This window comes from Hyla sarda, chromosome 8 (genome assembly GCF_029499605.1).
Source record: "Hyla sarda isolate aHylSar1 chromosome 8, aHylSar1.hap1, whole genome shotgun sequence".
In the NCBI taxonomy this organism is placed as follows: Eukaryota; Metazoa; Chordata; class Amphibia; order Anura; family Hylidae; genus Hyla; species Hyla sarda.
The window spans coordinates 123,769,293-123,797,286 of record NC_079196.1 but is presented as its reverse complement, the minus strand read 5'-3'; the positions used below and the strand labels follow the sequence as shown (position 1 = coordinate 123,797,286).

Genomic DNA, 27,994 nt, shown 5'->3' with positions numbered 1-27,994 from the left:
ATTTGTAGAAGCCATCCTCTCTTTAACTTCAGCTTTTCACAGATCAGATGGCATCAAGGTAGCATCCAAAATTTGCTGAAATGTTATTGAATTTATTTTTCCTTCTACTCGTGAGATGTTCCCTGTGCCACTGACTGCAATACAACCTCAAAGCATGATTGATCCACCCCCATGCTTAACAGGTGGACAGAGGTTCCTTCTTCTCCAAATGTACCTTTGCTCATTCCGGCCAAAAAGTTACATTTTAACCTCATTGGTCCACAGAACTTGTTTCCAAAATGCATCAGGCTTGTCTATATGTTCATTTGCAAAGTTCAGACGCTGATTTTTGTGGTGAGGACGTAGAAGTGGTTTTCTTCTGATGACTCTTCCATGAAGACCATATTTGTAAAAGTATCTCTTTATAGTGGAATAGTGTACCACAACTCCAGTGTCTGCCAGATCTTTCTGGAGGGATTGTGCAGTCAAATGGGGGTTTTGAATAGTTTTTCTCACAATCCTGCAAGCTGTTCTGTGTGATATTTTTCTTGGTCTTCCAGATCTTGTTTTAACTTCCACTGTTCCTGATGACTGCCATTTCTTAATTACATTCCGAACAGAGAATATTGACCTCTGAAAACATTTTGCTATCTTCTTATAGCCTTCTCCAGCTTTGTGAGCGTCAACTATTTTCAGTTTCAGATTTCTAGACAACTGCTTAGAAGAACCCATGGTGCTGATTGTTGGGGCAAGGTCAGATGAGTCTAGGCATTTAAAACCTTTGAGATTGACATCACCTGGTCTTCCCAGATGATGACTGAGAACAATCCATGACACTGGTAAGTCTCAGCTTTGCAAAGGGGGCAGTGCATGCTATAAATTATGCAGGGTGCCCACACTTTTGCAGACGCCATTTTTTTGTTTTTTGTTAATTTGAAAGTGTAAATTATGGAAATAAAAATCTAACTTTTGTTGACATATTATAAGAATGTCTAATCTGTAATTTGATGCCTTTTGGAGATTTTTCCATCTTTCCTTGGCTTCTTTATGCACATTAATACAAATTTTTACCTGGGGTGCCCAAACTATAAATATATATATATATTTAAAAAATATATTATGGTGAATCAACAAGATAGAGAACATTTAGCTTTCAAAATGGCCACATACTATAACCAAAACTAGCAAATAAGGAAAAATACATTAAAGGTGACCCTGAATCACAGCTTTATCTCTTCAAAAGCTTTAAGTATTGCTAAACAGCAAGTGAGAAGTACACAGTAAAGCAAAATTAAATTTTTATAAGCATTCTGCACTGCTGAGCAACATATTAAATGCTATTAGTTCACTGATATAAAGTTGCACAATGAACCATAAATGGTACAAACCCCCTCTGTGAGAGGACAGTGCACAGATTCTTAACGGCTTACGACCTCACCAACAGATTCCATCACAGCACATGGCAGGTCAGAGGTACTGAAGCCATTCATGCTGCTTTAGAATTTTCAGAGTATGAGAGATAAGAAACACACATACTTATTAAAACTTCTTTCTCTGCATAATATGCTCGTTCTGTAGCCAATTATATAACGATCCAGTAAAAAAATACTAAGCAGAAAATCAGAACATGTATCCTGAATCTATGGAAGGCATACACCCTTTTAACACTTCCTGGAGAAATTCGGAGAAAGATCTGGTAGGGATAAAGGCTCAGATTTATCAAACTGTGTGAGCAAAAATGAAGTGATTTTCCAACAGCAACCAATCACAGCTCATCTAATGAGTTGTAATAAAGTGAAAGCTGAGCTGCGATTGGCTGCTGTGGGAAAATCACTCCACTTTTACTCTCACATAGTTTGATAAATCTGGGCCAACGTGATCACTAGAGATGAGCAAATCCAAGCAGACGAACTCGAATTTGTTAAGAATTTCAGGAAATATTCGATTTGCAATGAATGCGAAAATATCGCCGCAAAGCTCTTCAGTAAACTCCATTTTACAGCGTTCCGGGACACCTAAAATGGCAGATCCACATGTCAGTAGATGGGGTAGGTGATGCTGGGAAGGCAAGACTGGAAGGAAGGTGGGCGGGATGACCCTGAATCACATGCAGGATGCAGTCTATCAGCATTCAGTCACCCCTGTGATGTCACAGCCCTATATAATCGGCAGCCATTTTGTGGCCGCTCATTTCATGCCATACACTGCAGAGGGATAGGACGGACTGCGTGTCTCTGTGTGTTACACAGACACGCTGAATTGATCATACCGCAGCGTTCCACTTCCAACTGCTAGTCACATCAGCGTTGTGGACAGAGAGCAGTGCAGTGCTTTGCTTGTTCTCACTGAAAAAGGATTTTTACGCCAGCCTCCCTATTTAGCATTTTATCAGAGAGGGGCAAATAGCTTTTCGTTGCCTCATACATTTCAACAAGCTGCCTCAACTTCATCAACCTTAGCAGAGGAGGCATGAATGATTTTTCAGCACAATTCTATGTATTTTTTCCACAAGAAATCATCTGCTGCTTATACTATACTTTGTACCTGTTAATCTGTCAAGGGCCTACATACTGTGAAAGGACAGCCAAAAGTAATCACCGGCTGGGGTTTTAAAAAAAAAAAAATACTGAGTTTTTAGGCGCATTGTAACGCTTTATTCTGTCCTCCTAAGTGCATAACTCATACATACATCTAAGTAGTGTACCATTTTGTACCTGTTAATCTGTCAAGAGCCTATATACTGTCAAAGTCCAAGCTAAAGTACTCACCGGCTGGTGATTTACAAAAATAGTTTTTAGGCGTATAGTGGCACATTTTTCTGCCCTACTCAGTGCATACCGCATATCTACATCTAAGTAGTGTACTATTTTGTACCTGTTAATCTGTCAAGGGTCTATATACTGTGAAAGGACAGCCAATAGTACACACCTGCTACTGTTCTAGACAAATACTGTTTTAAGCGAAGTGAAGCGTATTGTACTCCCCTCATATACGCAATAAGAATGTTAGGCAGAGTAGTGAAATTTCAATTACCAAATCCATGATATCAATTTCAAAATCTTAATTTAAAGATCATAGATTTCAATGGTCTCGTCATGCTGCTGCCAACTCCAGGCTGTGTCATTCAGCCAATATATGATTTACTGATGCTGCTGGGCCTGGGAATACATTTTTTTGTTATAGTAGCACTAGCTACCCAAAATCTTCAGTTTAAATTTCTTTTTTTCTTAGGGATTGTGGAGCCCTGGGATCTCCTCATGCTTCAGCCAACTCCAGGCTGTGTCATTCAGACACTATATGGTCTCCTCCTACTGATGCCACCTCCAGGCTCTGTCATTGTGCTGACATGTGACTCCTTGTTAGATTAGGTCCTTTGTACCCACACGCCAGGGCCCGGGACACTAAAACTTGGGAGTTAAAAGTTCCATTTCAAAATCCTCAATTTTAATATCTTAGATTTCTATTTAAAATTCTTGTATTTCAATCATCTCCTCATGTTTCAGCCAACTCCAGGCCGTGCCATTCAGGCAATATATGGTTTACTGATGCTGCTGCGACTGGGTCTGGGAATAAAAATGTTGTTATGGTAGCACTAGCTGCCTAAAATCTTCAGTTTAAAATTCAGAATTCATTTTATATTCTTAGGGATTGTGAAGGCCTAGTGTCTACTCATGATGCTGCCAACTCCTGGCTGTGCCATTCAGACACTATATGGTCTCCTCATGCTGCCAACAACTCCACACTGTGTCATTCAGCCACTATATGGTCTCCTCATGCTTCAGCCACCATCAGGGCAGTACCAGTCAGTCACTATATGTGCTCCTTAAGGTTTCCCCACCTCCAGGCTGTGTCATTCAGCCTATATATCGTTTTCTGATGCTACTGGGACTGGGATATTAACTCCAAATATGTTATGGTAGTGTGGTAGGCCTCTGGGGTAGGGGTAGTGTAGTCAGGGTATTGCTTCAGTATATCAGGGGTTAAGGTTAACCCTATTGTTCCTGATGCCAGGCTGAGGGCTAGTATGCTGAGGTAATTCTCCGGCCTATCGCCGCCCTTCCTAGTAACAATAGGTGCATGCATAAAATGACTGAAGGTCCACAAGGTAGTTGAACTTGAACTTGGATTAACTTTACTTAAAGACTTGCGGTACATCCAATGAACAGTAACAGTCCCATTAATACAGTCTCCATACACTTCAGTGACTGACATTTGTTGCGGACTTTGACTTTTGTTATAAGTCTCTGAATTTAGGGTTAATTGCGAATATCCTTCCGGATTTAGGGGATAGATATGGTCCAGTGATCTTGCAGAGTGCTTAGGGATTGATTACACTCACGGTTTAGTAAAGATAAGCCGTCGCCGCAAGGCTCAGGCCTAACTCACTGATGACAGCAGAGCAGATCATTCCCTGTCAACAGCCCACGAGGAAAGAGAGTAAGTAATGGCCGCCGCTCCCTTATATAGGCAGGGCCGTTTTGGATTGGTCCAAGTCAGCTGGCACTCACCATTACATAGCCTGATGGGTAAACACCTGACTTCCTCCAAAAGGTCCTTGAACTACAAAACCATAGAGTCTTTGGAACGCATCACATGACCCGCAGGTCCTGAGACGCTAAGCAAGTACACTTACTATATACTATATAATTTCTCAGCTGTTACTAAAAAACAGCTGAGAAATTATTGCCAACCCACCCCAAACCTGCAAAATGGTACATTATACCAAAAGTTCATAAAACGCTAGAGAACCCTCCAGGACGCCCCATAGTTGCAGGGATAGGCTCTATTACAGAATACCTATCCCAATACCTAGACTGGTTGCTTCGTCCTTTACTTCAAAACACCAGGTCCTATTTAAAAGATACCACTAATTTAATAACAGCGATCCAAGATTTTCCTATAGAGCCAAATGACAGTTTGACTAGTATTGATGTCGAGAGCCTATACACTCGAATCCCTTTGGATTCGGGTGTACAGGCAGTGCAATACTTCTTACAAAAAGCAGGTAAATCCAAACCATACATAGATTTTGTAAGTGAGGCTTTAAAATTGGTATTATCTAACAATACCTTCAAATTTGAATCCCAGTGGTACCGGCAAAAGAACGGTACCGCTATGGGGACTCCTGTGTCATGTACATTTGCAGTTTTATTTTTGGCGGCTTTTGAAGATAAATATATCTTTACTAATGATAACCCCTATCTTCCACATATCCGTTTTTACAAACGATATGTGGACGATATTATCATAGTTTGGAATAGCTCAGAACATAAATTCCACGAATTTGTAGCTTTTTTGAACAGTAACAATACATGCAATATGTCATTCACAGCAGCATTTGGAAACAACAAACTGGAATTCCTAGATACATTGTTAACTGTAGAAGAAGATAAAATCAACATCACAGGTTATCGAAAGTCAGTAGCAAAAAATACATTATTACACTTTCACAGCTCCCATCCACATCACACCAAGCGAGGACTGCCATACAGTCAATTTATTAGGCTTAAGCGCATTAATACCCAGGAGCAAAGTTATCAAAAACAGGCTGAGGAGTTAAAAATAAGACTAAAAAAAAGGGGGTACCCGGAAGAAATTATTAATGAAGCCTATGAAAGAGCAGCTTCTAAAAAAAGGGAAGATTTGTTAAAGGAAAAGATTAAATCCAATCAATCTGCAGTAAATAATAAAAGGTTTAATTTTACTTTCAACAATACCCCACTAAACGAAGTAATAAAAAGAGCAATAAATAAAAACTGGAAGATTTTAGAACAAGACGAAGACCTCAGAGAAGTGATCAAAAACAGACCACTGATCACATTTAGAAAAAACACTACGATAGGCGACAATATAAAGAGGTTTAAAAAACGCACCAAAAACGTCAAACACACTAACTGGCTCACCACTTCCCTCCCCCCAGGTAACTACACCTGTGGGCAGTGTTCATACTGCCCTCAAAATTTGAAAGTTAGTTTTATCAACCTGGGAGGGAGAGAAGTGGTGGTAAAGGAAGTCATCACATGTAAAAGTACGCATGTGGTATATGGCATAACCTGCCAGTGCGGCCGATTTTATATCGGAAAAACCAAAAGACAGCTATGTACTAGATTCAGGGAACATTTGTATTCTCTAAAAACTGGAAAAGGTGTTCCCAGACTCATAAAACATATGAGAGAGGAACATCACAATGATCCCAAGGCTCTGAAATTCTTCGGGATCCAGCGGGTCCCCCTTCTACAAGATGGAGGGGACAGAGAAAATCTGTTAATACAGTTGGAGACCCGCTGGATCCTAAGAACAGGAGCACTGGGACCGGCAGGGTTAAACGACCGAGCTGAATTCGGACCATTCCTATGATATTCTATTGGTTTTAAGCACTTGAAGGTGATTTGACCCCAGGGTGAAGGATCCTCCCCTCCCCCCTCCCCTTCCCTTCACGTACCTGGTTTTAAATCACGGCAGGTCAGTACACACATGTGGGAAGCCAGAAGAAGCTCAGTGAACGAGCGATACAATTGTTGCACACCCGCACCCTGCATCCCCCCGATAACCCCCCTGTACTGCTCTGCCGTGGATATATGAAAACTTCATGAAAATAAAGAAGAATTTTTTACTGCACCTGGGTGAGTCGTCCGTCTATTCTTTTTCTCTTTGATGAATATCATATGGAACTGTTTGCCTGTCAGACGTAGACGCTCCCCGCGAGGTGTACACACTAGAGCAGTTCATCATTCCGACAGTCCGGAGCAGCAAGAATTAGCGAGTAGGCAGTGCCTGGTGTAAATCTCCTTGTATGCCACACTTACTATATAAATGTATACATTAAATTTATATAATTTTAATTACAAAAGGGGTGACATGGGGCAAGATAAGGATGAGGACCCCACCTAAACCTAGGGACTTTGACCTTGGGGACCCCACCACAAGGCAACGGAGGCAATCCGGTGCCGGGACACCACAGTAGCACTACCTAACATATATGCTTAATTGAGATTTCAAACTTGATCTTTCAATGTAAGGGGTTATGAAACGCTATTGGGTACTGCTGATGCCTGCTCCTGACTGCTCCTGTGTCTTTCAGGAATTACTTGGCTTACTGATGCTTCTGGGCTTGGGTCTTACATTTTTGGATGTTTAGCACTAGCTTAATACATGCTTAATAGAAATTTCAACATTGATCTTTCAATGTAAGGGGTTATGAAACCCTTGGGTGTACTGCTGATGCCTGCTCCTGTGTCTTTCAGGAACTACTTAGCTTACTGATGCTTCTGGGCTTGGCCTTAAATTTTTGAATGTTTAGCACAAGCTTAATACATGCTTATTGAGATTTCAACATTGTTCTTTCAATGTAAGAGGTAATGAAACCCTCTTGTGTATACTGTTTATGCCTGCTCCTGATTGTGTTTCAGGAACTACTTGGCTTACTGATGCTGTTGGGCTTGGGCCTTACATTTTTGGATGTTAGCACTAGCTTACATACATGCTTCATTGAGATTTCAACGTTTATCTTTCAATCTTAGTGGTTATGAAACCCTCTTGTGTACTCCTGCTGCCGACTGCTCTTGTCCGTGTCATTCAACAACTGCATGGTTTAGTGATGCTGCTCGGCTTGGGCCTTAAATCTTTAGATGGTAGCACTAGCTTACATGCATCTTCACTAGAGATTTCAACATTCACCTTATAATGTTAGGGGTTGTGAACCCCTCCTGTGTATTCATGCTGCTGCCTGAATACACAGGATGTGTCTTATAGCAACTACGTGGTTTAGTGAAGTTGCTGAGCGTAGGACATTACCTATATAGATTTATGGTAGCACTAGGTACCATACATCTTCAATTGAAATTTCAAAATTCATCTTTTATTATTAGACATTGTAAGGCCCTATTGTCTCCTCATCTGCCGCCAACTCCAGGCTGTGCCAGACACTATATGGTCTCCTCATGTTTCAGCCAACTCCAGGCTGTGCCATTCAGGCAATATATGGTTTACTGATGCTGCTGGGACTGGGAATAAAAATTTTGTTATGGTAGCACTAGCTACCTAAAATCTTCAGTTTAAAATTCAGAATTCATTTTATAATCTTAGGGATTGTGAAGGTGTAGTGTCTACTCATGCTGCTGCCAACTCCTGGCTGTGCAATTCAGACACTATATGGTCTCCTCATGGTGCCATCACCTCCACGCTGTGTCATTCAGCCACTTTATGGTCTCCTCATGCTTCAGCCTCATCCAAGCTGTGTCACCCAGCCACTATATGGTCTCCTCATGCTGCTGCCACCTCCACGCTGTGTCATTCAGCCACTATATGGTCTCCTCATACTGATGCCACTTCCAGGCTCTGTCATTGTGCTGCTGTGCGGCATTGATTCTAAAAGCGATGTCGGTAATCTGCATGTTATTCTGAATAACAGTATTATTTCACTACCCCAGCACACTCCATAAGTGTGTTAGAACACAGCACAGTGTTCTACACGCCTATTGAGGCTCTCTGTAGGCCAGAAATAGCTGTTCTTAATATAGATTCACCGCAAATAAACTTGGATTGAACCACATTTTTTCAAAAAATTTGGCGAATCGGCTGAACTGAATTTTTTAAAAGTTAACTCATCTCTAGTGATCATAATCCTTAGCCTGTAAGGATAAAAAAAAAAAAAAACATTCAATTTGGCCTATAATTCTGCAAAGTTTCTCTAGAGCAGCAGTTCCCAACCTTGGGTACGTCTACCCCCCCAGGGGTATGCAGCAGTCTTCCCGGGAGTATATGTAAAAAATAAATAAAAAATCTGTACTGGCAGTCACTGTAATGCCTATAAATGTGAGGTCAGGCAAAATATCGGTGCTGCCACTTGCCTTCGGCTGTGTTGGTTTTCTACCAGACCTCACAAAAATAGGCATTACAACGGGAGGCATCTCCAGGAAGATTTTGAGGCAGGTGGAGGAGGTTCTGTGGGAGGTGACAGACAGTGGCTAAGCAGAGAAGAGGAGGTGTGTCATGGCAAGTTCAGGGGAGAGTGGTGTGTTCAGGGCAAGGACTACCACTACGTAAACTAGGCAGCCACGTACTGGAATAATGTAACGTTACCTTGCATTCACTGCAAATGGTTATATCTTGCACAATTGCCTGTACTGTCTGATCCTGAGTAACCTCCTGTATTAAACTCTAGAGCTACGTTCACTATTCTGCTGGTGGGCTCATTGTCTGCCAGTGTTTCCCAACTGGTACGCCTCCAGCTGTTGCAAAAGTACAACTCCCAACATGCTGGGAATTGTAGTTTTTCAGCAGCCGGAGACACGCTGGTTGGGAAACACTGCAGCGTGTCTGTATATGCTACATTACTTATCCTGTACGGATCTTGTGTTACATCGGGTATCATACTCCAGAGCAGCATTCACTATCCTGCAGGTGGGGTAGTGTACTTACATTACTTATCCTGTACTGATCCTTAGTTATATCCTGTATTATACTCCAGAGCTGGACTTTCTATTCTGCTGCTGCAGTCACACTGTGTACATAGGTGGTGAGAGGATGAAGGTCCTTGGGGACATAGGGAGAGGATCAAGGGGTCTGAGGAGAGGATATGGAGTAAAGAAAAGTATATAAATTTGAAATAACGACGACAACAACTATATGAATTACAAAATTATCACTCACGTAGGGTATAACATTTTTTGGAAATGGACTGCCAAGGGGTACTCTGACAAAAAAAGGTTTGGAACAACTGCTCTTGAGGAATTTAAAAGAAAAACAAAAAAAATAAATCCAAATATGGTAGACTAAATCCATTGCTTCATCTGCATGCAAAATAGCCAATATTTGACATATGCACATTTACTATGGTGGAATACAAGAAAGAACACAAATGTCTGACACCAGACATGTTTGTCCTCCTCTACATATAACAAATAAATTACTTTGGCTTGTATACTTCTTTAACCCCATCGTAACCAGGACAATTAAAATTGTACGCTTGTTTTTTTTTTCCCTCCTCCCCTTCTAAAAGGTATGTTTACAATACAAAATATCTGCCCGGAGATATTCTTGGTCGGTTATTACATCTGAAGTAGATACTGACAAAATCCATAGGCACTAGGACCACAGGGACCTGCATCCTAACCAGTGACAGCAATACAGTCAGCATCCAATTCAGCCAAAAGAATTACTATGTTGGTTCTTTCAGTGGGTCTGGAATCCTAAATTTTCATCAGGGAATTTTCCACCTGAAATTCTGTAGTGTGAATTTCCACATACTCCCCCTGTCACCCATCAGCGACCCTGCAATGTGATCAAGGGGTCCAAATGGTTGTCCTAGCAACATCTGCCAGGTACAGAAGACTGCGGCTCGGAGTAACCTTGTAAAAAATAAAAAATGAATCGCCATAATCATTCCAATTTTTGTGGTCACCTTGACCTCCCAAAATACAGATTATTTTTTCTCAAAAGGTAGCATATATTACAAAAGTGGTACCAAAAAGAACAGCTTGCCAAATTCTTGCAACACAAAATAAAGTATTTTTAACCCTTTCCAGTACTATGTATTTACGTCATGACATATTTACATAATCTGTAGCCATCAATCACAGTAACACACTGGGGGACCGATCAGAGCTCCACCCTAGGAATTGCTGTGACTGACCAGTCACAGGGTTACATCTTTTGCAGCATTCTTGGTTGTTGATCGGCCAGCCTGCAAAAAATGTATTTTATATCCCTCACCCCTAGATGACACTTCTTGTGGGGTCACCCACCCTGTTACCACCGATACCTGTAATCACCTACCCTTTGGGTACTTTTAGTCTACCTCATAGAATCAGTAAGGCTATGTTCAGACTGCAGAAATTCAGCATAGATGCAGAATTCTGTGGCTGCATTCAGTTGGCCAGAATTCTGTGGAATTCTGCATGAATTCACAGAGCTTGTATAAAAAGTGGTGGACTCAAGAAAACAATATTATCGATAAGTAAATAATTCTCTCTTTACACTTCGTCCACCATGACAGCCCACATGAGAAATACCAAATAAACATCATTTGGGGGGGGGGCAATGGCCAGTAGAACTTTTCTTCCGAAGGCCAAATCATGAGAATCAGACGAAAAGTCTATAGTGTCTGAAAAAGGTATGAGGATTGGACCAAGTAGCAGCTTTACAAATTTGGTCTATAGAGGCAGTGGATCTTTCTGCCCAAGAGGTTGACACTGATCTAGTAGAGTGGGCTTTTAGATCAACAGGGACTTGCTCGCCTCTACCTTTATAGGCTTCAGCTATAGCACATTTAATCCGCGGGGCTATAGAACTTTTAGATGCTTTAGTGCCTTGGAACTGTAAGAGTAAATTTGAATCTCTTCTCCAAGAATTAGTGACCTCTAAATAATGAAGGAGACACCTAACATCTAGCAAATTAAATTTTTCCTCCTGAGATATTTTTGGATGTTACAAAAAGATGGAAGGATGATTTCTTCAGATCTATGAAAATCTGTCACTACTTTCGGGAGGAAAGAAGGATCTAATCTAAGAGTTAACCTATCATCAGAAATAGACAAGTATGGTTCATTAATTTCTCCAATTCTCTGTGCAGATGTTATTGCAACGAGAAAAGCCATCATGACAGTGATTACAGTGAGTATTTAATGTTCAAAGAAACGCCCCCAGGGCTGTAACCTGAGCTTTCAACGTGCTGAGAGATAGACCCTTCTCAAATCCTTGCAAAAAGTCCAAGATCTGTGGATAATTAGGTTTAAAGGGATCTGGTTTCACCTTCTTACTCCAGGATAAAAATTTTCTCCAAAATTTTAAAGTAAATCTTGGAGGTAGAAGGTTTCATCTAACCCTACATAGGCAAACACTGAGGACTGTGTACCCTAAGTCAGTGAATTTGCTGGAAACACAGGGATACAGTTCGAACCGGTAGGGCTCAGGGAGCAGGACGTCTAGTTAATGAGCTTCCCAGTATGATGCTCCTATTTTATTTTACCCCAAAAAACATTCCAGCAAAATCCATGCCCCAGTAGGCCTTGGACAGTCCTATCCTTCTGAGGGCTGCCATGCCATACATTGGTTATTGCTGTACCCAGGAGAACGCACAAAACAATTCTTGGGGTGTATGTCTCTGGTGGCACAAGCTAGGCACAAAATGTAGGCACTAAAATTGCGTATTTGTGGAAAAATCACAACTGTCACTCTGCACAACCCCCAAGAGCATTAGCTTTTGGAAAACATATGTTGGGTCAAAATGCTCACTAAACCCTTATATTAATTCCTTGAGGGGTGTAATTTTCTTTGGGCTTTCTACGTCTACTTTAAGATAAGTATATAGTGGCTGCTTGTAATAGCTGATTTCACTGCCCCAAGGAGCAGAGCTGGAGGACAGAATGACATCGGAAGAAGCACAGACATCGGGCTGCTGTGGATGGTACCTACCATGTCAGTTTCAGTGCTTCACTGCCCGTCCAGACTGAGGACCTACTGTTATGGGCCATGGCAGTAGGTCCCTGGAATGGAGGTGCAGTAGCGCACCAAAACAGAGCAGTATGGGGCCTACAATGATATGGGGGCAGTGTGGGAGCCTACAACAATATGGGGCAGTGTGGGAGTCTACAACTATATGAAAGCAGAAAACTAGGCACTACAATACACATGGGGAATTTGTAAAGAGGTGGGCACAGTCCTGGAGAAAGGAGGCTAAAAATTTGTCTGGCTGGTTCTGTGGAGTCAAATTAAGGTAAGGTATAATGGGTCACTGGATGTAACTGTACTGTAATCAGTACATTACATAACATTAGAATATTACATTCTTTTGGCAAATGTGTAGGGCATTTATGTATCGCTAATGGGTGTCTTATTTTTTTTTCCAAATCTGGTGACTCTGGTAATGGAGGATTTTTACTTGATTGTCCCACTTGTAGCAGAAACAGCCAATAAGGAAGGCACATTCACCTGTTAGCAAAAAGCAGAACACAATTTTCATGACAACCCTCTACAGCTCTAGCAAATCACAAGTGACGTATCTGCATGTAATGCATGCCCATCACCTCTATCCTCCAGAGAGGAAACATTTGCAATTAGAGTGGCCCAGGGAGGTAAGGGGATCAGGGGGCCTAGAGAGATAAAGAGGGGAGCTCAGGGCCTGGAGAGAGCAGACAGGCCAAAAAACGCCTATCAATCTGAACTACTAGCAACTAAATGTAATAAAAAATGTAATAAGAAATTTTTTAAAAAAAATTGCATTTCATTTTTTTTTCATTATAAATATTCACCTCAACTTTGCTTAAATTCATGTGAACCAGCTAAAGGGTTAATAAACTTTGCATATGTCATTCTGAATTATTTGAGGGGTGTAATTTTTAAAACTAGGTGACTTATGGGTGTTTCTACCTTTCATAACCCTTAAATCCCCTTAAAAACTAAATTTGTCCCTATAACAAAAATCTAATTTTGAATGAAGATTTGGAAAAATGCTCATATTATTGTAAGCCTTTTACGCCCTAGAAAGTAAAGGAATTTTAAGAAATGATGGCTAAATAAAAGTACACATATTTACATGTAAGAGGAATAGTCAAGCCAGAGAGTTCTTATTTCTTATGTATGAGAATTTCAGAACTATAAAAATGCTATTTCATTTTTTAAACATGTTTCTCAAGATATGAGAGTTTTTAATACAAAAATGCTGAATGTATCAACAAAAGTTTACAACTAGCATTACAATGGGTCATGAATAATAAAAAAAAATAAAATTAAAAAAAAAAAAAAAAACAAGCACTCTCAGATTGCTTGAATCCGTAATTCCATCCCAAACTTATTTCTACATAAAGACACGTCAGATTTGAAAAACGGGGCTTTGTCATTTCGGTCAAAGAGGCTGCATACCTAAAGAGTCTTGCTGAATTTGCAATATTTGGGCCCATTAATAGGCATGTTTCAAATTCCACATTTGGCATTTTCTGACAGAAGATAATATGTTTAAAGCTCCTGGGCAATCTAATAACCAGAGACTTTCTCTCAGATGTTATCATAGGGTGAGTTTTTGGAAGTCTCATAGACATTGCATGGAACGTTCGGAAAAAAAAATCCTCTGAATGCCTCAGTCTCGGAGCAAGTCTCGAGTGACTAGATTGCTTGGGAGCTTTAAACATATCCTGCTGTGGGAGATTGTGAAAGGTACCATTTACCAAGTCTGATGTTAAAATTGTGTTCGAGTTGATTTCTCTAAAGATCCTATGGAAATGAAAATACAAAGGTAAACATGAATGCGTGTGACACAAACCCAAGTTTTTTGCCATCAGTTGCATCTTCATACTAAAAAAGCAAAAACACACAACAACAACATCATTTACCTATTATATTTGAATTCTGGTTCAATGTTAGAATTTACTGTATGTATTGTAATTTCTAGGCAATTATTAATAGACTCACTTTGTCTCTTCCATGCTGAAGTTTAGCAATTCGTTCTCAGATTCAGTGGTCACCTCTCCACAAGCAGGTTCTTTTGTAGGCCCTGGAGAACCATTTTCTGCAATCGAGATTTCAGTTGGAGCAGCTGTGATTTCTTCTCCTTCTGTTATTGAATGAGACACTTCTTCTGCTGTCACAGCTGGCAAAAAAAAAATATCATAAATTTGACTATTCTATGATTCTATAACTCTACATGGAAAATATTCTATTTGTGAGGTTGATCATAGATGCACCAGTAATGATTAGTAACTCAATCAGAATTTAAATGACCACTGTCATTAAACATACATTTTAATATTTTGTTCCTTTATTTATAATAAAATATTTCTAATATACTTCTTTGTAAAATTCTGAATATATATATTTCTTTCATGCCTGAATATCTGGCTACTAAGGATTCTAGTGCTGGCCACATTCAGTCTCTACATAAGACCAGACTACGCTCATCCCAGCAGGGCATGAGTCCAAAGTCAGGAAGTGCAGGCAGAACATAAGCTCAGCACAGTTTTCGCTCTCTGCCCTGTCAATCATGCAGGACAGAGCGAATGCTGTGTGCAGGCAATCGCTGCAGGTCTGCTCTGATCCACCATCCTTTCTACGACACACATGCAAAGAGCAGCCTGCAGCCATTGGCTGCCTCTTCTACGCTGCGCTCACTAGTGCAGTGGGTGGGGATCATTAGGGAGGTAAAAAAACACAAAAAAAAAACAAAACAAAAAAAAACAGACAGGTAGTCTTTAAAAAAATTATCAACAGTAGCCACTAACAATCACTATGGGGGAGATTTATCAAAATCTGTGCAGGGGAAGAGTGGTGCAGTTGCCCATAGCAACCAATCAGATCGCTTCTTTCATTTTTAAAGGGGCCTTTTTTAAACAGGAAGTTCTTTTCTTTTTATGGACAGAGGTGTCCATAATTCAAAAAGGAAATTCAAAAAGAAAAGAACTTAAGTACTGGAAGGATTAAGATTTTATAATAGAAGTAATTTACAAATCTGTTTAACTTTTTGGCACCAGTTGATTTTAAGGGAGAAAAACCTTTTAAAATGACAGGTATTCTTTAAAAATTGTCAAACTGTGTGAGAGATATTCCCACATCAGCCAATCACAGCTCAGCTAACAGGCTCTGGTAAAGTGAAAGCTGAGCAGTGATTGGTTGCTGTGGGAAAATCACTATTTTTTTTCTCACACAGTTTAATACATTTGGGCCATAGTATGTTCTTACTGGCGACAGTGCAAGGTTTGTTTGTAGCACTTCTTTGAAGACTGACCATCCTCACATATATAATTGTATTCAATATACATTACTAAGTGCATATTCTGCACTGTACTGTATATTAACCCCTTAACGACAATGGACAAATGTACATCCTGGTACTTACTGCACCAGGGCATACATTTACACCCTGTACATGAAGTAAGTGTAGGAGTGTTGCTTGCTTCATGCACGGCGAAGCGGGGAACTGTCAGTCATAGACATCAGTGACCCCACTGTTGTATGCCATTAAACCTTTAGATGCCATGATCAATACTGATCACGGCACCTAAAGCAGTTGCGGTATATTTTCAGACTCACTGAATCAACCACAGCGAGACTGCAGGGGTCCAATAAGTCAAGATGGTGGTTGTAGCTCTTTTCATCTGCTCCATGGCCTGCTCCGGTGATTGACTTTGAGAAGGAGAAATCACGGCACTCGATCTGATGGTATAATATTTCTTCTTAATTCACATACGATGTACACAGACATCGGGAGTGGAGACGGGAGGACAGGCAAATGACCGTTCCGCACACCGCGGCTTCCACTGGCCCCTTTTGCTATGAACTCTTATTCTCTTCTATGGTTTGCCTTCTAGAAGACTAGATTGCAGATATTACTGATCAATGCTATGCCAATGTATAGCACTAAAAACAGTAAAAACTAGGGATGTCCCGATACCGATCCTGGTATCGGTACAGATACTGGACATTTGCGCGAGTACTTTTACTGGTGTAAAATGTCACCGACACCTAATCTGATATCTGCCAAGGGGACCCCCACTGGCAAATATCACAGGGGTGTCCAGTGCACGTTACCAAACTATGCAGCACGCTCAGCAGCTGAGCGAGCATCATAGCCGGGACCTGTGGCTAATGCCGAACATCATCACGGTGATGTCTGGCATTAACTCTATAGAAGCAGCCATCAAAGTTGATCACGACATCTAAAAGTTCTCAAATTATCTGCTGGTTAGCACAGGGATGCTGATTGGGATCAAAGCTGTGAAATCATGGTGACCCAATAAGCTGAGAGGACACCTGGAGGTCCCTTACCGTGCTTTGTGCCATCTGATCATTGCTTCTAAACTGCAGCCAGCCATGGAGCACCAATAACACTGATCAATGCTATAGAATTGATCAGTGTATGCAAATCAACAGATTGCATGTAATAATAATAAACATAAAAATTGAAAAATGTACCAAGTTTGGTGGATTTTTTTTTATTTTTTTTTACACCATTTACCTTGTGCTCAAGCTAACATGTTATTTTGATACTTTAGGTCAGCTTGATTACAGCACCAAATATCATACCAAACAATACCAAATTTATATAGTTTCCGTCACATTTTACTAATTTAAAAAAAATTCAGACCACTGTAACTTTTTAATTTTTTTTTCGTATACCAAAAGTTGGAAAAAGACCAGAGCCCATCAAGTTCAACCTATATCCCTAATGAGTCCCTACTGAGTTGATCCAAAGGAAGACAAAAAACCCTCATACTAGAGGAAAAAATTCCTTCCCGACTCCAAATATGGCAGTCAGAATAAATCCCGGGATCAAAGTTCTGTTCCTCTAAATCTAGTATACATAACAAGCAATATTATTTTCCAAAAATGCATCCAGGCCCCTTTTGAACTCTTTTACAGAGTTAACCTCCTCCGGGAGAGAATTCCACAGTCTCACTGCTCTTACAGTAAAGAACCATCGGTCTGTACAGGTGTAGAAAACTTCTTTCCTTTAAACGTAGAGGATGCCCCCTTGCTATAGATACAGTCCTGGGTATAAATAGATCATGGGAGAGATCTCTGTACTCCCTCCTGATATAGTTATACATAGTAATTAGGTCGCCCCTAAGCCTTCTTTTTTCTAAACTAAATAACTAATTCTGATAATCTTTCTGGGTACTGTAGTCCTCCCATTCCCCATATTACTCTGGTTGCCAGTCTTTGAACCCTCTCCAGTTCCACTATATCTTTCTTGTACACTGGTGCCCAGTACTGTACACAGTATTCTATGTGTGGTCTGACTAGTGATTTGAACAGGGGTAGAATTATTTCAGTCCAACCCACTATACCAATAGGAAACATTTACATGTCCTTTTAGATCCTGCTGTCGGCTTTGACAGTAGTGATCTAAAAGGTTAATAGCCAGCCGTGGCCAACGCTGCATACCGGCTATTAGCGGCGGTCCCCAGCAACTAAAATCAGCTGGCGGCCGCCCGTATGGAGTGGGGTCGAGTCAGGAGCACGCTCCATACACCCTGAGCGCTGCCCTACTTGTCGGGGGCTTTCAGGTCCAGCCCTGCTTGCCCAAAGCAGGGCTAAAGGCCTGAAAAATTCACCTGCCTGGTGATTCACCTGTCGGGCGATAGGATTTCCACATCCCTGAATACCATAAGGTTATCAGACAAAATCACATTATTCTAAGTGATAGGTGCTTTTAAAAAACAAAAGAACAGAAAAAATAAAGCAAAACCATGTGCCATTATCTCCTTTAGCCGGGTGAAAAGTGTGCTGCAATGGGGTACGCTCACCTGAGTGTTGTACTGTGGGCACAACACCAATCTGCGCATATAGCCAATACAATGTGTCTTAGTAGGTCTGGAGTGCAGCCGGCATCACACCCGTCCTTCAGACGGTCCGAGGTTAGCAATCAAAGGCGCTGTGAACAGCTGGAAGAAGTCTTTAGGCGCTCTCCAGGGAGAATAAATTATTTTAATCGTGAACCGGACAAATAAAATAAAATAATAAAAGGTTTATTCAGTAACAAACAGTTGCGGACAATGCTGACAGCACATGAAGTTTGTTTGTGTATACCTGATGTTGATGTAATTACTATGTACAAATTGTGTTTATTATAAGTCTTTTATTATAACTGCTTTCAAATGGAAAATAATTTTAATGGGCAAACACGGTATAAAACCAGTCATTGCTCCCACCAGCCAATCATTGGACCTGACGAAGAGAGGGGGTCCCACCCCTCGAAATGTGTTGTCCGCAACTGTTTTTTACTGAATAAACCTTTTTTTTTTATTTTATCTGTCTGGTTCACGGTTAAAATTATTCATTCGCCCTGGAGTACGCCTAAAGGCATCTTCTTCCAGCTGTGTTCACAGCGCATATGATTATTCTAAGTGACCAAGTGTCAATTCTTTCAATGAGACTATTGTAGCTAATCAGTGGCTTTAGTACTGTACTGGCATCAAGATGAGAAGGACCATCAAGAAAGTTAAGAGGTCAGTATTGATCTTAATTGTTCTTCATTACATTTGCTGCTGCGTATTACCTCCACATTTTGTAAATTTGAAAATATGATGTACTGGAGTATCTGTGTATTTCCGTTGACACAAATAAAATACTTGTAAAAACCTATACTAAATTACTATATCCATTATTCCAGAGACATTTTCATAAGAACAGCAGTGTTTATCTGTGATGTTTCAGCAGTATCTGATAGAAAGACAGCTATATCAGCATATTTACCACACACAGCTGGGGGAGTTAGCAGGCTTTAAAATTAAATGGCAGATGTCTCATCTACAATGTGTCATATCATCTATGGGGGAGGCAGCTTCTTGCCTACATATCAAATAACCTTTACAAGCAGCATTAAGTGGTCCTTTAGAACTGGAAGAAACAATACGACTTCTATACCTGTCTAAATGTCTTTTCTAGAGAGCCAGATGAAACAGGATTAGATACATTCCTGGAACAAAATAAGATTAATGCTTATGAAGAAATATAAAATCTCATCCCTTCCCCAATATCGCGCCACACCCCTACCCCTTAATTCCCTGGTTGAACTTGATGGACATATGTCTTTTTTCGACCGTACTAACTATGTAACTATGTAACTATGATTCCATGCTTCTGACCTCTACTGGTGCTCTGAGAACTGTATTCTGTTTAACAATTACTATCAAATATATTCCATAACAGTACAGTACATAACATATACATAATTTGTGTAAAACTAATATAAATAAAAAGTTAACACATGTTGTAAGATGTAGCTTAAGAAGGGCTCTTTCTATACACATTTTAGTTTTCATTGGTATTATTTTGGGGTATATAGAACTTTTTGATTAACCTCTATTATACTGTAGGGAGAGAAAGTAAACAAATAAACAGCAATTCCTCTTAGATCAGTGGTCTCAAACTATGGCACACTGCAAAACTTCAACTCCCAGCATGCCCGGACAGCCGCCAATGTTGTTAATGTACAGCAAATAAGTATATATTTCAGTGATCCTGAAAAATACTGTTAGCTCAGAAGAAGTTGAATCAAGTGAAGTCACCAGGACTGTTTTACAAACATTTTTAAAATTGTTAAATGATTGTACACAATCAACTGGTGGTAGAAAGTTAAACATATTTGTGAATTACTTCTAATAAAAATCTTAACCTTTCCAGTACTTATCAGCTTCTGTATGCTCCAGAGGAAGTGGAGTTATTTTCTGTCTTACCACAGTGCTCTCTGCTGACACCTCTGTAGATGTCAGGAATTGGCTGGAGCAGGGGAGGTTTGCTATGGCGATTTTCTCCTACTCTGGACAGTTTCTGACATGGACAGAGGTGTCACTGTGGTGAGGCAGAAAAGAACTACACAACCTCCTATTGAGCATACAGCACCTGATAGGTATTGGAAGGATTAAGATTTTTAAATAAAGTCCTTTTACAAATCTGTTTAACTTTCTGGAACCAGTGTCTCCTGAAAAGTGAAACGAGATGGATAATCCGAGCGGACGCTACAGGCCCGCTCGGATTAAACGAGAAACAAGAGTATGGAGCTCTAGTATAATTTATATACATATAAGATTAGTCTCTCAGTGATAGAAGTATGCTTTTAACTATTTTTAATATGTGTTACATATAGTTTTGTATTGAAAGGGTTAATGTCTAATGACTTACTGTTACACCTGTAACGTCCTGAACACCTTGACCTTTTTTAACCCCTTAAGGACCCAGGCTTTTTCCGTTTTTTCATTTTCAATTTTTCCTCCTTAACTTTAAAAAATCATAACTCTTAAAAATTTTAAACCTAAAATTCTATATGATGGCCTATTTTTTGCGTCACTAATTCTACTTTGTAATGACAGTCATTTTACCCAAAAACCTACAGTGAAACAGGGAAAAAAAATCAATGTGCGACAAAATTGATGAAAAAACACTATTTTGTAAGTTTTGGGGGCTTCCGTTTTTACGCAGTACATTTTTCGGAAAAAAATGATACCTTATCTTTATTCTTCACAGAAGGCGTATAACAACTTAAAACTTAACATTTATTGTGCTATTTAAAAGACAAGACCCCACTGACAACAAAACAACAGAAAAAATAATCACACTGGACCCAGAGACCATAGATTGTGAACAGCAGTCTGAGTCAGTCACAGAGGCCAAGGTAAAGAATGGTCAGGGAGTGACAGGGGATGAAGACTGTAAGACCACGGTGGGTAGGGATGTGGCCCTAGTATACCCTATCAGGGAGATGTCGTGCCACTAACCCTGCTCGCTCAGGGAACTGTCGGGGCACTCGTCCTTGAAAGGACGACCCCTGCCCCGGTCCACCCCTTTGTCAAACCCTGTACTATATGGATAATCAGCCCGCCCAACGTGTTTCCCCCAAGTCATTGGGTTCGTCAGGGGCTACAAAGCAAAAACAACATCATAAATATCATAAATCTACAGCTTGATAACACAGAGTGCAAAACAAAAGCCAAGGCCAAACAGGTGCAACAGTTACAATAAAGTGCACCATATAAAATTAATCGATAATGCACATCCCATAAACTTAAGCACCCCTCAATAATAAGTTACAGTGCAGGGAGTAGCGATGTGCTAATGACCCAGAGCAGAGCCCTGCTCCTGGGTACTGACTCGCGTGACCCACAGTGGCGGTCTGCGAGATGCTGGCATCTGTAGTGGCAGAATGGACAGCTATGGCGTCTGTTTTCCGCTAATTTGATCAGCGAAACAGGAGCCCTCTTATAGCACTTACCTAATCAGACGCTGCTACGCTCGAATCTCGCGCCACTTCCGGATACCGACATCACACTGGTGTGTCTGCATCACTTCTGGGGGCGCGTCATCACTACAGAGCGGAGCGTCTGCCGTTGCCTGGCTACGCTAAAGTGCTGTGCGCAGGCGCCGTCCGCAACTTGTAAACATAGACAGAATGAGTATTTAGTGGCTGGATCTGGGACAAAAACGTTAAGTATAAACAGAAAGGTAGTGCAATCCTACTAATTGGTGACATAGTAATAGGTCTCCAGCAACTGATAAACTGCAGAATCAGATAGATTAATGATTGCTGCAGAATACAGAATATATATGGACCATTGTTGTGAATATAAAGCAAAATTATAACAAGGGTGTAGAAGGCGGAGGGAACATGGAGCTGAACTGAATGGTAAGAGAGTGACAGGGCACGAGGGTATAAGCTGAAAAGAAAAATCTATCATCTACAGAAAACATGCATAACTTAATTTCGTTTCATTTCGAGTGCCCCGACAGTTCCCTGAGCGAGCAGGGTTAGTGGCACGACATCTCCCTGATAGGGTATACTAGGGCCACAGCCCTACCCACCTTGGTCTTACAGTCTTCATCCCCTGTCACTCCCTGACCCTTCTTTACCTTGGCCTCTGTGACTGACTCAAACTGCTGTTCACAATTTATGGTCTCTGGGTCCAGTGTGATTATTTTTGTTGTTGTCAGTGGGGTCTTGTCTTTTAAATAGCACAATAAATGTTAAGTTTTAAGTTGTTATACCCCTTCTGTGAAGTCTATTTCTGAAACTGGGTATTTACTACAGAATTCTGTGATTTATTGTCATTTCATTGAGTATGGCTGGTTTCCTGGCGACAGGTTTGAATACTGAGAGTTGGGTGACAGAAGTGTCAGAGGTCTTTTCCGACAAAGTATATATCCCGAAACAATATACCCCTTCTTTCAAATCCGCCTTCAGAGAGTTAACCCACTTATATAAGGAACACATTACGTCATGGTGGGAGATTCAGAGTCTAGAAAATTATCTTAAAAATCAAATTGTACCTAGGGGCTTACGCATCAGTCTAGTCCCAGCTACCAGAATCAGGAATACTGGTCTAATGAACAAGTGGGAAAAAGAGGCCACTCAGAGTTCTCTTAGACTGATGCACCTGCTCCTAGATGAGGAAAAAGTCAATCACTCTACCCTTGAAGAAAAACTGAAATCTCAGATTGAAATTACCCAGGGGTTCTCTACTGAAGCTGAGTTTCAAACTAAGGAAGCTCAGCTGAAAAATACAGTGGAACGTTTTCAGTACCACCTCAAGGAAAAGAAGCATAAACAGTTTGTCCGGGACCTCCAGGACTTTAAAGATAATAAAGTATACGGGGTCCTTCCGAGAGGTGGTACTGCAGCGTCTGAAGTAGAGTGTTCCTCCACAGAGACGGACGTCTCTGACTCTGACAAAGAGTCTCAGGGTAGGGGACGTGGTAGAGGTAGAGGTAGGGGCAGGAATAAACGTGGAGGTAGGGGTAATAATAGAGGCAATCAAGGAGGTTTACCTGCCACAAGCGATAGCTCTTTTTTAGAGCGCCAGAACCAGTATACGGCGTACCCTCTACGCAATCGGAACACTTAGCCCCGACTGACTTACAAATTATTAATTTATCCTCCCACTCCCTGACACCTGACGAAATGTGTATCCTTAGTAAGGGTCTTAGCTTTGTCCCCACAAACACCTTTAACAAATTTAATTGGGTTAAGGACCTGAATTTATTTACACGCAAATTACAATGGCATAAGCATCATATCAATGTTGAGAGGAGGAGGGCTCTTGAACTGGGATTACCCAGGGATGTACTACAGGGCGCTGACGTTCTGGTGGGCTTACTATCTGAGAGTGAGGCTACCAGTGGTCAGGGTCCTTTTACGACTCTCAGGAATAAGAGCACAAAGATGCCCCCGGCTGGGGATATCTCGTGCATTGATGTCTTTCTGGGACTTCTGACTGGTGAACTAGAACAGATTTATTCTGACAGACACTCCAACTTTAGACATGGGGAAATGGCGGCTCTCCAGTCCTTGGAGCGTGACCAGTCCCTGACCATAAAGCCCTCCGATAAGGGGGGTAACATTGTGGTCATGGACTGGTCACAGTATCGTGAAATGTGTCTTACTTTACTAGCGGACACCACCAGTTATGAGATTTTGAAGGGAAATCCGACTGAGGGTTATCTCTCTGAACTTAAACAGATAGTTGAGGGGGCTAAAGGCCTCAACTTACTAAGTGATGAGGATTTTTTTAGTACCCCGCTTTCCTCGGATCTCGACGTTCTATGCTCTGACGAAGGTCCACAAGGGCACGTCTCCCCTCAAGGGTCGTCCAATAGTCTCTGGTGTAGGAAACATTACTCAGAATGTGGGTATTTACATTGACACCATACTGAAACCCTTTGTAATGGCATCACCTTCCTACACCAGAGACCAGAGACACCACAGACCTACTGCAAAAACTGGATGGTCTGTCCCTTGAGGGCGACTGCCTATTGGCCAGCATAGACGTCGAGTCTTTATACACCTCTATCCCACATCATCTTGGGATAGCAGCGGTTGACTTTTTTCTCCAAACAAGGGGTGTCCAATTTCGTGACCACAGCCGACTAGTTTCTGATTTGTTGCGATTTACTCTCACCAGAAATTATTTCCTGTTTGATAGGCGTATTTACCGTCAAACGCGGGGGACCGCGATGGGGAGCCCCTGCGCCCCCACATATGCAAATCTCTATCTTGGGTGGTGGGAGGAATCGGTTGTTTTTGGTGAGAGTGTTTTACGCTACATGGAACTGGTCGGTCTGTGGGCGCGTTATATTGATGACATATTCATTCTTTGGAATGGGTCATCAATTCAGTTTGGGGAGTTTGTGGATGCACTTAATCAAAATGACCTAGGATTACGCTTTACCTTCGAGATACATAGGGACCAGATCCCATTTCTCGATGTCCTGATCTCGAGAAATAACATTGACGGATTAGATACCACTATATACTACACCTCTCACAGAAGTTAATAAGGGGTATAACAGCTGGAGGCACACTGGTTGTTAAACCTTCAGTCAGGTTCTGTTACCTAACTCAGTATTTTCACACCAGTGTGCCTCGAGCTGTTGCAAAACTACAACTCCCAGCATGTACTGATCACCGAAGGGCATGCTGGGAGATGTAGTTATGCAACAGCTGGAGGTACGCAACTACAACTCCCAGCATGCCGAGACAGCTGTTTGGGCATGCTGGGATTTGCAGTTTTGCAACATTTGGAGGGCTACAGTTTTAGAGAACACTGCAAAGTGATCTCCAAACTGTGGCCCTCCAGATGTTGCAAAACTACAAATCCCAGCAAGCCCAGACAGCAAACAGCTGTCTAGGCATGCTGGGAGTTGTAGTTTTGCAACATCTGGAGGGCTACAGTTAGAGACCACTGTATAGTGGTCTTAAACTGTACCCTCCAGATGTTGCTAGGCAACTCACCGACTTCCGTAGGATCCAGCCGCATGACATCGTTCCCCCTCGATCTCCGTCACCCGCTGCCTCCGGATGGGTAAGTGGATCTTCGGCGCCGGTCCCCTTCGGTTTCCCCGTTCTGTCCCGCCTATTGTGGGGGGGCCAGACGGGGAAAACAAATGTTAACCCCCCTCCGCCCCCGATCTGCTATTGGTAGTCGCTTCTGGCCTACATGGGGGGTCTGATGACACCCCCCCCCCCCCCCGGGCATTTGCACGGGATGCCTGCTGAATGATTGAATGATTTCAGCAGGCATCCCAGTCCGATCCCCGCGCGGGGCCGGAATTCTCCTTGGCGTACGTCATGGATCCTTAAGTACCAGGGTGTCATGACGTACGCGTACGTCAAGGGTCCTTAAGGGGTTAAAGGTTATCCACAGGATAGGGGATAGGTGTCTACTTGTGGTTGAAAGTGTCTAATTGTGATCTCCATAATGGGGCCTCTGCTCCGTGAAAATCCAATAAAATATGATGTTGCCATTACACTGCTAGTCACTTCTTAAAAAATAAATACATAGTATGCCCTTCGCAAAGCATGCATCAAAATTAGAAGCAATATCACACATTTTCTTACCCTGATTGTCTAGTTTCTGTAGGTTGGGAAGGTTTCTTAGCACAGTCATTCTATATTTATGTGGATCTGGGTTGCAGCAGGGATTTTCTGACAGCCACAATATTTTTAGTCTTGGAAGATGTTTAAGGTAGTAAAGTTCACTCATGTTAGAAATGTTATTTTTCCTCAGGTATAATTCAGTCAGGTTTTGACAGCTCCTTATTGGTTCCAATGTGGAAATGCTATTTGCACTGAAAAAAGAGGTACATCATCATTAAAACTGTTAAATAACCATTAAAATTACTCATGTCTGGCAAACCTTCATCAATGCCATGTCACTGGTTTTACACATTCAGCATTGCCCTAGCTGATCCATGACACGAAAGGCGTATTAAAGGGGTGAGCTGGATTATCTTGGTTTGTTATTTATTTTATTATTATATTATTATTATTTTTTTTTTTTTTAAGACAACCAAAGTCAGAGGTTACTTTCATGGTAGCACACAAGAGTTTCAAAATTACAATAGTACAAGGACTATACCTATATATACACACACCAAGATTGTAATCCCATCTAATAACTTCAGTAAATTATGCTCTTGGGAATCATCTAAATTGGTGTTTGCGGCAAAGTTGCAGGAATTCTACTCTAGGGGAGCGTTGGTGCAAATTCCTGCATGTGAACTTTGTGAACTGTGTCCCGGTTTCATGTACAGCTGAGGCACACACTGCAGTGATACAGGAACATGTCAGCATCTGCTACAAACGAGGACCCCTAGTGGCTGATAATATAAGAAACAGAGTGACATCGGGGCCTAGAGTTTTATACTGCTGCTGAGCCAATCACTGGTTGCTGTGATGTGCAGTCTATGTATGATCTCTGGGCCTGAAGTTACTCTGGATCAACGCATCATGTTTTCTCACAGTAGGGGGATCTCAGCCAGGACCAGAGCGGGACACCGGAGTCACCGCGGAAGTGCTGGAGGTAAGTAAAGGTTAATGCGTCATCATGTACTCATAGTTGCTATGCTATTATGGGCACAGACTACTGTGCGCATGTTCCGCTACTGTGGCCAGGAGCCTCTGTCCACCAATCCTAGACCAAGGATTTAGGGGAAACACGTTGGAGGTGTGATTGGTGACTGGGGCAGGGGCTCTTTGCCCTATTTGTACGCCTTACCTGGCTATTTTGTAATAACGCTAACTCCTTTAATCGCTGGCACAAGTCACTTTTATAAGTACCTTTCTTTGATATTTTGTTATAACACCAGCGTCTATTTTTGATTGTATTTTTTTTTTTCCCCCCTATGAACATACAGACTCTGGACCTCTGAGTACACCATTTCCGAGTATCCACCTTTTCTTTCTATACTCTGTATTATTTGTTACTGATTTTATTGTACATTGTTTGTATATATAAAGATTACATATAAATATGTTAACTTATAGGAAAAAGTGAGGATTAAAGGGCAAATGTCATGAAGTTGGGGGCAAGTAACCTAACAACAGTGGGTGAATTGTGTGTTTAATATGTATTCACCATTACTTTTAGTTTTTTTTATTGCAGCTTTTATTACCCCCAAAAAATTGTCTCCAACAGTCCGATGGCATAGCCTCTCCCCTATATGTCAACGCTGGGACCACTGTGTGATTGACACACCAGTCCCAGTGCATATTCCCCTTATCTTTAGGTGCGTGCCAATGTTAATTCTCACCTCCGTGCGCCCATGCACTGCTAGAGGCGCCGACGTGAATTTTCAGAGCAAGCGCTCGTTCCCCAGCGTACACTCGCTCCTGATGTCTGCCACCTCTTTTGCGCCTGTGCACTGCCTCTAGTAGGCGCACGGAGGTGCTGGGAGAGTGAGCAAGAATTTACGTTGGTGCGCACCTACAGATAAGGGGAGTAACAGATCAGTATTAAAACACACAATACACACACTGTTAGGTTATATGCCCCAAACTTCATGACAGTAGCGCTTTAAAGGAAAATTAGTATATAACTAATAGGTTAAAAAAAAAAAAGGAGCTTCTTCAGGGTCCTGTACAGTACACACAGTGTCCCAAAAAATTAAAATGTATCCGCCCTCACCTGGTGTCCAAAGGAGCAGCTGACCCTGGCACAGATAAATAGTAGTACAGAACATTTAGTACCTCCCTGTACTGCAGGGAGGTGCTACCCAGCAGCAAGTCAGTGTATGCACTGCAGTAATTCAAGTG

General features: G+C 41.4%; 1 protein-coding gene across 3 annotated transcripts in view; it reads right to left on the bottom strand.

Moving 5' to 3' along the window:
* CFAP410 (cilia and flagella associated protein 410) overlaps positions 1 to 27,994 on the bottom strand; it is a 68,537-nt gene that overhangs the window by 19,512 nt on the left and 21,031 nt on the right. For all 3 annotated transcript variants that reach the window (XM_056534984.1, XM_056534983.1, XM_056534986.1), the window contains 2 exons: positions 25,799 to 26,028; positions 14,386 to 14,563 (listed from right to left, as the gene is read on the bottom strand). In XM_056534984.1, coding sequence (XP_056390959.1) covers positions 14,386 to 14,563; positions 25,799 to 26,028 — 408 coding nt within the window. The remainder of the gene's footprint in view (positions 1 to 14,385; positions 14,564 to 25,798; positions 26,029 to 27,994) is intronic.